We start from the raw sequence: 15,566 nt of genomic DNA on the forward strand, positions 1-15,566 counted from the left end.
ATTTTGAAATAATTGAGTAGCGCACATTCATACCATTCACAGTTATAACTCAATGTCTAAATTACTTGTACGATTGAGAATTTTGAGCAACATTAAACATCGGCTATATTATCGCTAAAGATTAACCCAAAAAAGCTGGACTAATGAAAGCAAATGAGAAATTAGTTAAAGGAAAATGCATTCATATCAAAAACTTGCAAAAGAAGGGCATTTTATTGCAACATCTTGTTTGTAGCTACTAAAATTTTTGTTATTTTGAAGGTTTCGCTGTGAAACTGATTGTGAAGTTTCCCATATAGTATGGGCATTGTTACTACACATTTTGCTATCATACGAGTCAGAAAGAAGTCAAGAACCACTACTTGATCTACGATACAAAAAATTAGAATTAACCGGCTCTTCACAAATCACAATAATGTAATTTGAATTAATTAGAAAGTCGGAATTTGTGTTTTTTTTTTGGTTAAATTGTGTAACCTTTTTGTTGTTTCAATATTTACACATCTTTCTTTAGTCTTTTTATTTGGTTGCACATAAAAATTGTTATTTGGTTTCAATAACGTGGATCCACCATAACAACCCTGCACCGTTCCACACAGAAACTCCATATATAAACACCTCTCCCTCTCTAATTTCCCGAAATTTCCAATGCCCTCCAGAAGTCCCAAATTTCCCAAATCTGAAAACCCTAATTTCGAAACCTCGCGATCCAAAGCTTCAATCTTTGGATCTCTATGTACGAATCTGAACTCAATCTATTGATGGGCGAGCTCAATATGGACGACATGCCTCTGCCGACGCTCTTCGAGCAAGCTCGGAAGGTCCATTTCACGGCGACGGAGTCCGGCGATGGCGTTGATCAGGTAAGCTGATCCACACCGTAAGCTAAATGAGTTCAATTTATAGGGTTTATGATTGATTTAATGATTTTCGAGTGATGGGTCGAATTTAGGAGGAGGTGAAGAAAGCGTGCAGGGCTTTGGAGAAGTGCGATGAAATGATAAGCAAGCTTGGATTGTTTTCTACTAATGAGACCAAGGAGGATATCAGCACTACTAATCTCAAATATATTATGGTAATTTTCACATTTTAAGTGATCATTTTGTGTAATAATGGCTTAAAGTTTTGATCCATTTTTTTTTTTGGTGTTGAATTTGATTTGAGTGTTTGTTATTATGGTGGTTTTGATTCTTAGGTGCCTTATTATCTCGGTGAGTTGACTGAGAAGGTTGCACATGATGATAGGATACAGATTGTTAAGGCAGCTCAGGCTAAGTTAAAGGTGAAGTGTAGTGAATGTGTTTATATTTGGTGCTGATTCAATGTGTGTGGAGGGGGAATGTATGTGGTGTTTTTTCGGGTTTGGAGTTTTGGGTTACATTGCTGATTATATGTTGGGAAAACCGTTGTAGGAGTTTGTGTCGTTTTGTGAGGCAATGGAGCTTGTTCCGGAAGAAGAGTTGGAAGCATCTAGACAAGATGGTCCTAAGTCCAATTCCATGGCGGACCGGAGGGCTCAGAAGGTACTTTTTTGTCTGGATCATGTTCTTAGGAAATTCATGAGAAAGTTTGATGTCATGTGACCACTTTTCTAGAGACTCATATTGGTATCATATTGGTATTCACTGGGGTTTTAGGGTGGAAGCTTGTTGTAATATTTTACTTACCTATTTGTTTCTTTATCCAGATAGCTCGGTTCAAACGTCAAAGAGCGGCAGAATCGAAGTTGCTGGAAATTAAGGAGCGGAAAGAGAGGAGAGGGCGTTCAACTAGAGCATCTGCCTTATCAACACCTCTTGAGGCAGGAGATGAAGATGCGCTGGATGATGATGGGGAAGAGGAACGGGAGGTTAGTTGATTTCTCCTTTTGTTTGCAGAGGATGGTACTATTAGCAATCACTAGTGTTTATTGTGTCTTGATTAGTTTAAGTGCCAGGACATTGTTCATGTAAATGCTGAATGTGCAGTCCAAATACCATTCACCTCATTACTGGACTGTTGATTGGTTTTCTGTTTTGTGGTTTCTTTAGTTACATGTCTGATTTGGTACTTTTTTTTGTTTGCAGGCCTGGTTTACTTCTATATCTTTGGCACTGTGTAAGGTTGGTTTGTTGCCTTGAAGTAATCTTCAACTTAATTCTTTTTAGTTTTTATACAATTCTTTGGACTTATCCCATCCTCCTATGTGTCCATGTTCAGGCTTTTGATCTATTGGAAATGCTAAAGAAGGAGGAAGAGATGTTGCTAGCTTTTAAGGAAAGGCAATCAAAGGTATGTGTAGGAGAATGTCGTTTCAGTAGAAAAGTGCAATTTGTCTAGCAGTTAGGTTCTGCATTACTCCATCATTAGTAGTTGGTTAATCGGGTAAAACTATAAATGTTGAGTTGAAAATCGCAGGTTCCAAGATTTTGTCCTGGTCTTGTATGGTCTAGTATTTCACAAAAGTAGTGCACATAATGTTTTTGAGTTGGAAGTTGGAAGTTTTAGCATTTATTTCTCTTTTGGTACTAGTTGCTTAGTTCATTAACACATAATACTGATCTAAATGATTTATTATTTCAGGAGGGGGATAAGGAGTTTTATCAAGAAGTTCTTGATGATCGTGCCCAAAGGGCTGAAGCTTGGCACCGTAATGCTGCATCTCGAGTGCAGTATACTAAACCAGCGCAGCCTATTACATGCGCAACTTTTGCACAAGATGTTCTAGAAGGCAGAGCAAGTGTGTCACAGATGCACGAGCACAAACACCAGCCACTTATCTTTGGACCTGCAAGTCTTATTGGTGGAAGCATAACAAGTGAGAGGGAAAGGATGGCAGCTCAGGTTTTCCAGCCTAGTCACAGGTACTTGCTAAGAATATTTATCTGATTTGCGAAAGTATCTGGTCATTGTGTTTCTGAATCTTTTGTCATTTTAATACTTATCTGAGATGCTAAACTGTATTTTTTTTATAGGATGCCCACCATGAGCATCGAGGAAGCTGGGCTGAAGGAGATGGAGATAATGAACAAATGGCAAGAGAGGAATGTTAAGCTCATGGAAGAAGCAAATTCTTCATGGTACAATGACAGTGGGAAACTGCCAGGACCACCCCAGGAAGATGATGAAGATGATGATGCTGCACAAGACAAGGCAAGGGCATGGGATGACTGGAAAGATGATAATCCTCGGGGTGCTGGCAATAAGAAGCTCACCCCTTGTGGATGAAATTCGGAAACTTTGTTTGTTGGTTTGATATAATTTCAGCATAGTTGTCTTTCATCATTGACAGGCAATGTTTGTCAAGTTCATGTTAGTGTTTATATGAATGGCTAGCTTAATACATAGCCAGGTTGTTATGATCTTTCTTGTGTCTATTTCCTTTCGTAGTCTCCCAGTGAACTCAACAGATCTAACTGGAAAGCACTGAGCACTTTTAAGTCGAAATTCTATGACTAATATGAGGGTCTTTTTCCTTTGAACAGGAGCAGAAAGTATATATCCTTATTGTCGGTGGGAATTTGGTCAATTTGTCTCAGCATTTACTGTAATCCAAATCAAAGCAGGAAACAGAGAGTTTTCCTATTTTAAAATTGGAAATAAGTAAACCTTTCCTGGTTTGCAGGTACTTCTCTCCAAAATCTATCATGATGGTTGCGTCTACCGCTTCTCGAAGATCAAATGAGAGGGATTCTTGTTGGACGGTCTCTCTCCCGGAATTTTTATGCTCCAACAACACCACTCAGCTCACACCAGTCCTTGACTGATGGTGTTAAGATATATAATAGGCAGGATTTATGGTTTAAACCAATGTTCTAAAAAACGGTCTAGGTGGCGTTTTGTGAATTAGGCGGCCGCCTAGGCAGTCCTAGGCAGTTCTAAAGCGGCCCTATTCCGTCATAGGCGGTCTAATTGGCTCTATTTAGTCCTAGGCGGTCAACCATAATTTGACATTAAAAAAAAAACTAAAAGAGGCCGCACCGCTCATTCTTTGTCTATTTTTTGAAAACTGAATCTTATCAATAGAAGAAAAGGAAAGAAATATGAATATTAAGTTTGAGTCCGATACTGAATGAGTTAGAAAATAATTTGGAGAGAAATAAATTGAGATTTAGTATTATTACATTTGTTTCATTATTTATCTTTTCTTCAAATATTTTTATGGACTTTCTACTTAAGTTATGTGAATTTAAACTATTTTAAGTATTTTTAAAATTAATATTTAACATCATTATATATTTTTAATCATTAAAATAGTTTAAATATATGTATAAAAATAAATAAATATTTAATAATTCAAAACAGCCTAGGCGCCGCTTAGGAGGCCGCCTAACCGTCTAGGCGCTAGGAGTTGATTGTCCGCCTACATACCGCCTAGCACTTTTTAGAACTTGGTTTAAACACGTACTCATCATTCAATTCTTGATTGCCTTTTTAGGATATCAATGCCTTTCAATCAATTACATAAACACTAATAGAGCCAACGCAAGATTTTTTATAAAAGTAATTAGTACTATAATCCAATATGATACGACATATCGAGCGCATCTTACATGCATTAATCAAATAATAAATTTAACTAGCTCATAGACTTGACATACTGAATAACTGATTGGTCTCGTACGTGGATTATTCCTAATAAGTACCGGATTATTATTCCTCTCAAGTACTGTATTCCAATTAAAGAAGGAAACTGGTTTCCTACATAGTGTCGGCTTCTGTGTTTTATAAAAATGGATGAAACCTCAAGTTAATTTTATTCCAACCAGCAATCATGGGAGGTGGTGATAGTACTACATGTTCCACCAACACAAGAAGTTACAGCAGCAAATCCCAGTGTTCATTGTCATTCGGATCCATACCACCGGCCCTTGATCATCCACCAAAAAGATTGAAGAGATTATTGCAGCCACCAAACTCAAAGTTCGTCAATACTAACATCAATGATCTCCCTGACAACGTATTGGCCGACATCCTTTCTCGACTTCCATGCTTGAGGAAAACATACAGGTCTGTGTGCAAGCGTTGGAGGTATCTCATTCTGACCGACCTGTACTTCCGAGGCCGCTATATACTTAGACGTAAGCAACCACCGGAACTCACTCTGATAAACAAAAGAGGAGAAACCTTCCCTATGGTAGTTACTATCTCCGAGCCCCCTATGACTCCTTCATCTCCCAAGCTTCTATCCTTCCTTTTCGAAAGACTCATGAGTGTCGAGTCTCTAACACGCGAGCCAGTCGTGGTAGGGGCGTCTAGTGGCTTGGTTTTGTGTTGTGCAACCGAGAATTACCAACGTGATTACTACATTGGCAATGCACTTAGCCAACGATGGGTTAATCTTCCGCCTCCCTCTCGCGTTCTCCATGACGTACCTGTTGGTTTTATATGCGAGCCCTACTACAGTTTTATTAAGAAAGACAATGAGAATGTGTATCATCGAAGAGGAAAGAGTATAATCCCCGATGATGGCAGTGATGAGCTACTTGTTATAAATCACAGGTATAGGTGCAAGGTTGTGAGAATTCTACCTTATGAAGACACATTTGAAGACGAACGTTCGTCCAAATTTAAGCTGGAAATCTTTTCTTTTCAAACGTGGGAATGGAGAGAGGCAATTATATCATTCCCACGACGATTTCGTTTCGGAAGAATCAACTCGGATTGTCACTTCTTTCATAATGGAATGTTATATTGGTCAAGTACGCGGGGAGAGAGTTTAGGGTTGGATTGGTGTAGTACGTGGGAAGACAGTAGTAACTTTCTGATTGGGTTGGACCCGTTAATGATAGACGACGCTAACATCAATCCTAGCAGTAGCTATGAAGGACGTTTAATTGAATTAGAAGTTAAACACCGTGCTGATGATCCGTTGTACAATCTAAGTAAACATCATTACTATCAGTTACATTGCCTAAGTGTGCGAGGGTCTCTGCAAATATGTGCCTTAGACACTTCTGACAATTCTATATTGGTTTGGGAGTTTAAAGAAGAAAAAGATCTGATCACTGCGAGCGATGGTACTGAAACATTACAGTGTTCGTTAGAAGAAGGGTTCTGGGTGGATATGGCGGAAGAAGTGGAGTTGCTATGTTTCAACCCAAATGGTGATTGTCTCTTGTACGTTAGACTCGAGGGAGCTGTTGGATATCGCCTTCTTAAGATCAACGTTCGTACTAGAGTGGTAAGAATGGGAAGAGTAGGCAAGGTTTCGGAAGGATATAGTCCAATTAGTGACTATTGCTTCTTCCCAATAGAAATGGATCCACTGTGGCCGACAACAGTTCCTAAGCAACGAATGACTCCTTCCAAACAAGTGAAGAAATCATTGCGGCAATTACAGTATCAACTGAAAACGTCACAAGGAGAGGAAACTATAATGCCAGCATCACATTAATAACATCTGTAAGTAGACACAATTTAACACGCGCTATATTCAAAAGCTTCTAACTGAATAACTGCATTGGATTGAAATATCGGCCTCACACAGATGCTGGTAAGCAGTCTTCTGATCGGCCTTACCCGCAGCAACCTGAAGATATGGAGCTTGCCCCAAATGCCTAACCTGTTTCATTAAGGAAATGCTAGGTGGATATGGAATCTGTTGGGAGTTGTTATTTCACATTCTATAGGGAGTCTAAGTTTAATGGTCAAGGGATTTAAGATCATGTTCTGTAGGCAGAGATGTCATGCATTATTAGTTCAGCTAAAGTCCCCCGTTTTTCAGCAGAAAAACAATAAGGATTAGGCTTTAGGTTCTTCTGACTGAGGACTAACATCAGATGTTTCAAAAACTAAGATGTAAATGCATGTGAAGTTTCATAAGTCCTCTGTCACATCAAGCCTGCCTGATAGCTATCTGGAATCACAAGGACAAATCAATGAGATGAAATGGAGAATAGAGAAAATGGAGGAAGATTTAAAGAGATAAAAGGCGCTATGGGACAGTGCAAAGTTTAACTTTTGTCAAAGAAGAAAGAGTTTCTCAAGTTCCTAGCTGACAGTTCATCATATCCAACAAATTGTCCCTAATTTATTAAAATCAAACTAATAAATGAAGAGACAAAAGAACATTACATTTTATGCTTGATAAACTCCAACAAAGAGGATAAACAAAAGCTCAATTACACATGCCGGCACTCAGCCATGCAAAACCATAAATATAAAAACCCCTAGCAAATAACAAACCCTCAGCCAAGAAACCCTTAATTAAAGGATGAGATGAAGTTGATAGCATTAGCAGACAGTTATGAGATACCAAGAATAGAGAAAATAGACATATCGTGATGCTTCTTGTAAGGATGAAAAGAATGCAGAGCAGACTCTCTGAACAATTCCAAAAGATGACGTTGGGCTTCTAACACATTAAAAATCTTACATTCGAAACGCACCAGATTCCTAGTGATCCAAATAAATCAAATTAGATTACAGGAGACTAGAAACCAAAGTCGACGTTTAGGTTTTGGGAACGTTGAAACACCAACACCATTAAACACTTCATCAAGGGTACTCTAAGGCGAGAATGAAAGAGAAAATAGAAGACAAACTCATTTTCATAAAACCACAATTTCATAACAATGCAAAAGAAGATGTGTACCTGATTCCGCATGACTTCCACAAAAAGAGCAACGAGATGGAAGTGAAAAACCTCGTCGTTGTAAAACATCATCCATTAGTAAACACCCATGAAGAGCCTGCCAAACAACAAGAGTTTTGTGGGATTGAATTGCTTTACTCCATATCACTTTACCACAATTTTTATGCTAACCATGATTTGAGAATAAAACAAAAACTTTTTTTGCTATCAAAATTCTTGAGGAGGAGTGCGTCATTAAAAAGAGTCATATGTGTCTGCATCAGACACAACAATGCGGTCAATGTTTTCTGTTGCTTGAGGGAATGAAGAAATAAAATCTACTGGGAGAACCTAATGAGAATCAACAATAACATTATTCACCTTAGCAAAGAAGTGGAATATGGTCACTTACTCCAACACTAGTAGAAAGAGGCTCACCCAACCAATTATCTTGCCAAAAAAAATATCCTCTTACCATCACCAACACTCCAATGCAAAGAATTTAAAAACATTGGCCAAACTTTTTTAAGACCCAACCAGACTGAAGATCTCTTGTAAGACTTTATAGGTTGGAAATCATCTTTCAAAAAACGAGCTCTAAGCAAAATAGAGGAATGAAAGGAAGAAGCGAGCATCTCCCAATATCTCTTTATTAGAAGAGCACGATTAGCCTCAAATAGATCACGTAACCTCAAGCCTCCTTCCTCTTTGGGTTTACAATAGTGATGCCAAGCAACAAGAGGCATGCCTATTTTCAAAGTGTCTCCAGTCCAAAAACAAATTCATGATCTAAGATTGAAGGTCATTAAGTAAACTAGCTGGTCACTCATAAATCTGAAAACTATAAACCAAAATGCATTGAATCACTGACTGAATAAGTTGTAGCATACCCGCTAGCGACAAAAGATGACATTTGCAAGAGGACAACTTGCATCTCGCTATATTTGCAATGGCCTGAAAATACACCTTCTTGGGACGTCCCTGGAAAATCGGAACCCAAGGTATGTGAATGGAAGAGACCCTTGCTTGACACCCAAAATTTTCCGGATAACAAAGCGTCTACGGTGAGCATATTTCCCAAAGAACACAAAGGATTTAGATTTATTGATTATTTGCCCTGAATTCAAGTCATATTCATCCATAAACTTCATTAGATTCTTCAAAGATCTCTTGGCACCCCGCATAAAAACCATAATGTTATCTGAAAATAGAACAATCGAGGGTGGAGTAATACTAAGAGGAGCTGGTAGTAAATCAATAAGTCCATCCTCAGCCAGCTTAGTGAGACCTTTACTTAAAACCTCTTCCGCAAGACAAAAGAGAATAGGTGACAAATGATCTCCTTGACGAACACCACAAGAACAAGGAAAAAACCCTTCCATCTCACTATTAACTAAAATTGATAAGTGTGAGAACCCCAAAATTTCTTTAATCCAATCACATAAAGGATCTGAAAAACCAAACTCCTTCAAAACCCGAAGTAAGAAACCCCAATTAAGCATGTCAAATGCCTTTTGCACATCAAACTCAATTTTATATTACGATCATGAGGTTAATGCATTCTGTAGTCAATATAATGGGGTCTGCAATAGTGCGACCTGTAAGAAAAGCACTTTGGTTGGGTGAAATAATCCGAGTAGCAATACTTCCCAAACGGTCAACTAAAATCTCTGTGATAAGCTTGAAAATAAAATTCGCCATAGTAATAGGATGCAACTGCGTTACGGTATCTGCTCCAAGGACTTTAGGAATCAAGATCATTAAATTAGAATTGAAGTGGGGGAGAATGTATTAAGTATTGAAAAAACTATGAACAACTTGGACTACCTCTACACCAACAAGGCAACAATTGACCAGCACTTCACAAAAAAAAATTCCACCAAAATCATCTTGACCAAGAGAGCTCTTATGATCCATGGAACACATAGTCTGAAATATTTCCTCAGATGTGGGAATGGCTGTTAATATAACATTATCCTCTATAGTCACGAGATTAGGAATTACCTGAGAAACTAGACCAGTGTCTCTTACAAAAGAATTTGTTGTGAAGAAGCCATTGGAATAATTTACCACATGATCACTAATCTCTTTTGGGTCATCAATAATGTTGTTTCCATCTCTCATAATTGATAATGACTGTTTAAGATGCCAGACTTTAACCATTGCATGGAAGAAAAAAGAGTTTCGGTCACCTTCAGTAAGCCATTTTATTCTTGATTTATCACATAAAAAATTCTCTTGAAGCAAAAGAGCCTCATGAACTTGAGCACTGGCAACACTCTCCCTGGAAAGCAAGTCATCAAAAGACCCAAGCTAGCAATTTCCCGTTGAATTATATGCAAATCATCAAATGACTTCTCCACCAGTATGTTTACATCCCCAAACTCATCTTTATTCCAAACCCGAATCATGTACGCACTTGGATTCGTGGACAATCGATGTCTATAAATAGATAGTTTCTCAGACGCTCCTATGCACATACAATATATTTACAATCTTCATTTATCTCACAATGACTTACCCATGAGAAGTGATTATAGTACTAGTGTTTTCCGAACATCCCATTCTTCTTTGTCCCTTGCGTCATCACCATCATCAAGATCATCAACGTTGGTGAATACGAGCCTTAAGGATCTCCCTAAAATGATGTGTTGTGGAGATCCTTTCTCGACTTCCGCGATGTGAGTTCGTGTTCCAATGCAAACTTGCGTGCAAGTTTTGGAAAAAACTTGTTAGCGTGAGTCATGTATATAGTTTAGGAATGTAAATTAAATTGTTATTACTTTCCTAGTCTAGATGTGTAGTACATGTGTAGTACATGTAGGGTTAGGGTTTGTACGTATTGTATCTCTATATATAGCATCCACTGTGAGATGAATAAGATATCAGAAAATTTATTCTCTAAAACCTCGTTATATTTGACTTGGTATCAGAGCAAAGATCCAAACGGACTTTGTCTCTTTGTTTTTCCGCTGCACTTTTTCGTTGAAGTTTTCCCAACGATTCTATTCTATTCTCCGATCGAAGTTTTTCCGATCGTTGTTTCTCGCTCCCGGGTTACTGTTCACGGAGTTGGTTTGTTTCCAGCCGTGCCCAAACCGAAATCCAGCCGTGCCCAGCCCAGAAATCACCGTCGTGCCCAGAAGACGCCGCCGTGCTCAAGACCGACGACTGCCGTGCTTGGTCCCGACACCTGACGCAGGTTTTGTGATTTTATTATATTGCTACATAACTACTGTTTTTGGTATTTGTGTTGCAATGGGTTTTGGAACAGAGAGTTCTAAGGTGAATGATGTTCAGACATTTGAAGTATCTGTCAAGAATTCTGAAAGTGGTTCCTTTGGGGGGCCCAAACTCAATGGAACCAATTTTCGGAAATGGAAGAAAATCATGACGGCTCATCTCCGAGGGATGCACAAGATGAGGCATGTAACTGGGGTTATTACGGCTCCTAGTGAAAGTGATGTTGTTGCCTACACTAAGTGGGAAGATGATGATGGTCTTGTGATGTCAGTTTTATACAAGGCCATGAATGAAGACATAAGTGATCTGGTGGAACAATGTGACACAGCTCAGGCAATCTGGAACATATTGGAAGACTTGTATAACAATGAGTCTGATTTCATACAGGTTCACGAGTTGATGTGCACTGCTTCAGCAATGCAGCAGGATGGGCAGCCAGTGGCGCAATATTTCACTAAGCTGAAGAATATTTGGGCTGAAATTGATGCGAAACGTCCCTGCAGGATCAAGAACCAGGAGGATCTTGTTTGGTACTTGAAGGAAAAGGAGCTTGAGCGAGTTCATCATTTTTTGAGGGGTCTTGATGCAAAACATAACAGTGCCAAAGGAGAGCTACTCAGGATGACGGAGCCTCCTAGCTTGACTAAAGCTTTTACATATGTTCGTAAGGATGAGTCTCAGCAGGAAAGCCTTACTCAAGCACAACTTGAAGTCTCTAGTCTCACTGTTCAGGCAAAAGCACCAGCTCCACTCCTTCAGCAATCCAGTTCAGTTCCACTCCACAAGCAAGGCCCACCACCAGGCTTTGGAGACCAGTCTCGTCCTTGCTCTTATTGCAAGGGTGACCATGCTCGTGACTCTTGTTGGAAGTTGTACCCGCATCTTAGGCCTAAAAGGCCAACCTTTCGTCCCAAGGCAAAAGCAGCTGTCCAGTTGATCCAGGAACCAGATGTCTATGGTGTGGTCGGACACGATCATGACACAGCAGAAGGCGCCACACCCACATCATCAGTAGCTGGTCGTGGTAAGATAGGTATGGCCTTAAATATTTCTAACTTTGTTGGTGGTGATACATGGATTATTGATTCAGGTGCTTCAGATCATATGACTTATGACAAATCTTATTTTGCTGAGTTATCATCTCCACCAGTACCATATGTTACTAATGCTAATGGTGAGGCCTTCCCTGTGTTAGGAAAGGGGTCAGTTCGTGTCACTTCCACTATTGTCCTACAAAATGTGCTATATGTACCTGCTTTATCCCATCATTTGATATCTGTCCCACAGTTGAATGTTGAATCCAAATGTTCTGTGACCTTTTTTCCCATGTATGTGATTTTTCAGGATCTTCTCACTGGGGAGTTACTAGGTCGGGGGTACTTGAGGGGCAGGCTGTTTCGTCTGGACCAGACATACGCAGGGGAGAAACCAGGAGCACAGCCACGAACCGCTTTAATGTCAACTTCTGACAGGCTAAGTGAAGTTTGGTTATGGCACCGACGCTTAGGGTATCCATCTTTTAGTGTTATGAAAAAATCCATGCCTTCTTTGTTTATTGGTGTGGATGAGTCAGTCTTACATTGTGAAACATGTGTTTTTGGTAAGAGTCATCGCTCAACCTATCTGCCTAGTATTTCAAATAAAAGTGTCGTTCCTTTTGAATTAATTCATTCTGATGTTTGGGGACCTTCAAAAGAACCCACAGTGTCTGGTATGCGATATTATGTGTCCTTTATTGATGATTGTACACGTCTTACTTGGGTTGTTCTTCTTAAAACTAAGGATGAGGTTTTTCCGGCTTTTGAAGCCTTCCTTTCCGAAGTTCAAACACAGTACAATGCCAAAATTAAAGTTCTTCGCTCTGATAATGGGGGGGGGAGTATGTCAACCGTGTCTTTCAGTCTTTCTTCAAAACACATGGGATTATCCACCAGAAAACGTGTCCTTATACACCTGAACAGAATGGGGTATCCGAAAGGAAAAATCGACATTTACTTGATATGGCTCGTTGTATTCTCTTTAGTGCCCATTGTCCTAATAATCTATGGGGTGATGCTATCATCGCATCTACCCATCTCATTAATCGTCTTCCCTCTAGTGTCCTCCAAGGAAAAGTACCATTTGAGGTCTTAGCTTCTTATGTCTCTTTGTCTTCCTTTTATAATCTCCATGCTCGTGTATTTGGTTGTGTTGCATTTGTCCATATCCCAAAGAGTCAAAGGTCAAGTAAGTTGGATGCCCGAGCGCTGAAATGTGTGTTTGTTGGCTATGGGGGACATCAGAAAGGATACAAGTGCTATCACCCCCCTACTGGGAAGTATTATGTCACTATGGATGTTACTTTCTTTGAGGACATGAGCTATTATACCTCTTCTGATACTGCTCTTCAGGGGGAGCATTCATATTTTGAAGAGTTGTATCATGGAGAGGGGGAGACAGGTCATTCAGTTGAGGTTACTGATGCACCAGTTTCACATGCACCAGCCACTCCAGAGGTTCAGAGACCGGAAGATGACAGACAGGCACCACCAGATGATTCTGGTGTGATTGCTTCAGAGATTCAGGTACCAGAAGCTGAAAGTGTTCCTGCCCCTCCTGCTTCACCTGCTGTTACTAATACCCCTGACTCATGTCTCCCTGGTATAGAAGATCTTCCATCTGAGGTTAGTAATTCCATTGGGGGTAATACTAGTGATGTTAATAGTAGGCAATATGTGTTACCAAACAGGTCTACTAGGGGTAAACCAGCAAAAAAGTATGAACCTACCCTCCAAGCCAAAGCTAAGTATCCTGTGGAAAATTTTGTGTCTACCCAAAGGTTGTCTAAGTCATATGAATCATTTGTGAATCAAATATCTGCTGTGGCAGTACCTAACAAAGTGCAGGATGCGTTGGGAGATCCTAAGTGGATGAAAGCAATGGATGAGGAGATGGAAACATTACAGAAGAACAATACTTGGGAGCTTGTATCCCCACCACATGGAAAGAAGACAGTAGGATGTCGTTGGGTGTTTACAGTGAAGCATAACCCAGATGGGTCAGTGAGTCGGTATAAAGCACGCTTGGTGGCTAAGGGATTCACTCAGACATATGGCATTGATTATGATGAGACATTTGCACCAGTTGCAAAGATGAATACTATCCGGGTATTGCTCTCTCTTGCTGCTAACTTAAACTGGCATCTTAAACAGTTTGATGTCAAGAATGCTTTTCTTCATGGAGAACTTATGGAGGAAGTGTATATGGATCTTCCCCCTGGATATAAAACTACTCCTTCAGGTACCTTTGTGTGCAGATTGAGAAAATCTTTGTATGGTCTCAAACAATCACCTCGTGCTTGGTTTGGAAGATTTTCTCAGTTCATGAGAAAGATTGGTTATAAGCAGAGTAACTCATACCACACGTTATTTCTCCGACACCAACAAGGGAAGGTAACAGCTCTGATCATATATGTTGATGATATGGTTGTTACTGGTAATGATACTGTTGAGATTGATAGCTTGCAAAACCAGTTAGCCACAGAGTTTGAGATGAAGGACCTAGGTGCACTCAAGTACTTCTTGGGCATTGAGGTAGCCAGGGGGAGTGAAGGCATCTATCTGTGTCAGAGGAAGTATATACTTGACCTATTAGCAGAGACAGGTATGTTGGATTGTACTCCAATTGACACTCCTATTGAGCAAAATCACCGATTAGCAGAGTATCCTGACCAGGTACCTACCGACAAGCCTCGTTATCAGATGTTAGTTGGACGTCTGATTTATTTGACACACACCAGACCTGATGTTGCATATGCAGTAAGTGTGGTGAGCCAGTTCATGCATAATCCCAGTGTGGATCACATGGATGCTGTTGTGAGGATTTTGAGATACTTGAAGTCCGCTCCTGGGAGAGGAGTAATGTTTTCTAAACACAACAATGTCCTTAACGTTTGTGGTTTTACATATGCAGACTGGGTTGGAAATATTACAGATAGAAGGTCTACATCAGGATATTTTACCTTTGTGGGAGATAATCTTGTTACTTGGAAGAGTAAGAAGCAAAAGGTGGTGGCTCGGTCTAGTGCTGAAGCAGAATATAGAGGTATGGCTCATGGAGTGTGCGAGTTGTTATGGCTGAAGAATGTATTACGAGATTTGAGGGTTAAACCCAAGTGCGCCATGCAGTTATACTGTGACAACAAGGCAGCCATTGATATCTCACAGAATCCTGTGCAACATGATCGTACTAAGCATGTGGAGGTTGATCGTCACTTTATAAAGGAGAAACTAGATGCTAAAATTATTAGCTTTCCTTTTGTCCCTACAGAAGAGCAACTTGCAGATATACTCACAAAAGGAGTTTGTAAGAAGGCCTTCTATGACTCACTTGGCAAGTTTGGCATGGTGGATGTGTATGCGCCAACTTAAGGGGGAGTGTTAGCGTGAGTCATGTATATAGTTTAGGAATGTAAATTAAATTGTTATTACTTTCCTTGTCTAGATGTGTAGTACATGTGTAGTACATGTAGGGTTAGGGTTTGTACGTATTGTATCTCTATATATAGCCTCCACTGTGAGATGAATAAGATATCAGAAAATTCATTCTCTAAAACCTCGTTATATTTGACTAAACTAATGTCGGAGCTGTACTTCATTGGCCACTTTGTACATCAACAGCAAAGGAGACCTGCCGAAATGAAACGGCTGCTTCCACCTTTGAATGACTTGAATCTAATGAACCAAAGACGGAAGGTCGTTGCGGCATCATTCCCGGACTCAAAACTTGT

The 15,566-nt window shown here is 39.8% G+C and overlaps 1 protein-coding gene across 1 annotated transcript; it reads left to right on the forward strand.

Moving 5' to 3' along the window:
• The first annotated feature begins 720 nt into the window (after positions 1–720).
• On the forward strand, positions 721–3,339 carry LOC126804066 (PP2A regulatory subunit TAP46). The gene is made up of 9 exons (XM_050531830.1): positions 721–863; positions 953–1,075; positions 1,196–1,282; positions 1,413–1,523; positions 1,688–1,849; positions 2,067–2,102; positions 2,200–2,271; positions 2,563–2,843; positions 2,955–3,339. Exons 1-9 carry the CDS (start codon positions 735–737, stop codon positions 3,205–3,207), a joined length of 1,254 nt encoding a protein of 417 aa, XP_050387787.1. The 5' UTR covers positions 721–734; the 3' UTR covers positions 3,208–3,339.
• The last annotated feature ends 12,227 nt before the right edge of the window (positions 3,340–15,566 follow it).

The sequence above is a fragment of the Argentina anserina genome, chromosome 7, assembly GCF_933775445.1.
Source record: "Argentina anserina chromosome 7, drPotAnse1.1, whole genome shotgun sequence".
NCBI lineage: Eukaryota > Viridiplantae > Streptophyta > Magnoliopsida > Rosales > Rosaceae > Argentina > Argentina anserina.

Coding starts and splice junctions, on each gene's coding strand:
- LOC126804066 (XM_050531830.1), top strand. CDS start 735: ATGTACGAATCTGAACTCAATCTATTGATGGGCGAGCTCAATATGGAC. Junction 1,076..1,195: donor CTAATCTCAAATATATTATG/GTAATTTTCACA, acceptor TTTGATTCTTAG/GTGCCTTATTATCTCGGTGA. Junction 1,283..1,412: donor CAGCTCAGGCTAAGTTAAAG/GTGAAGTGTAGT, acceptor AAACCGTTGTAG/GAGTTTGTGTCGTTTTGTGA.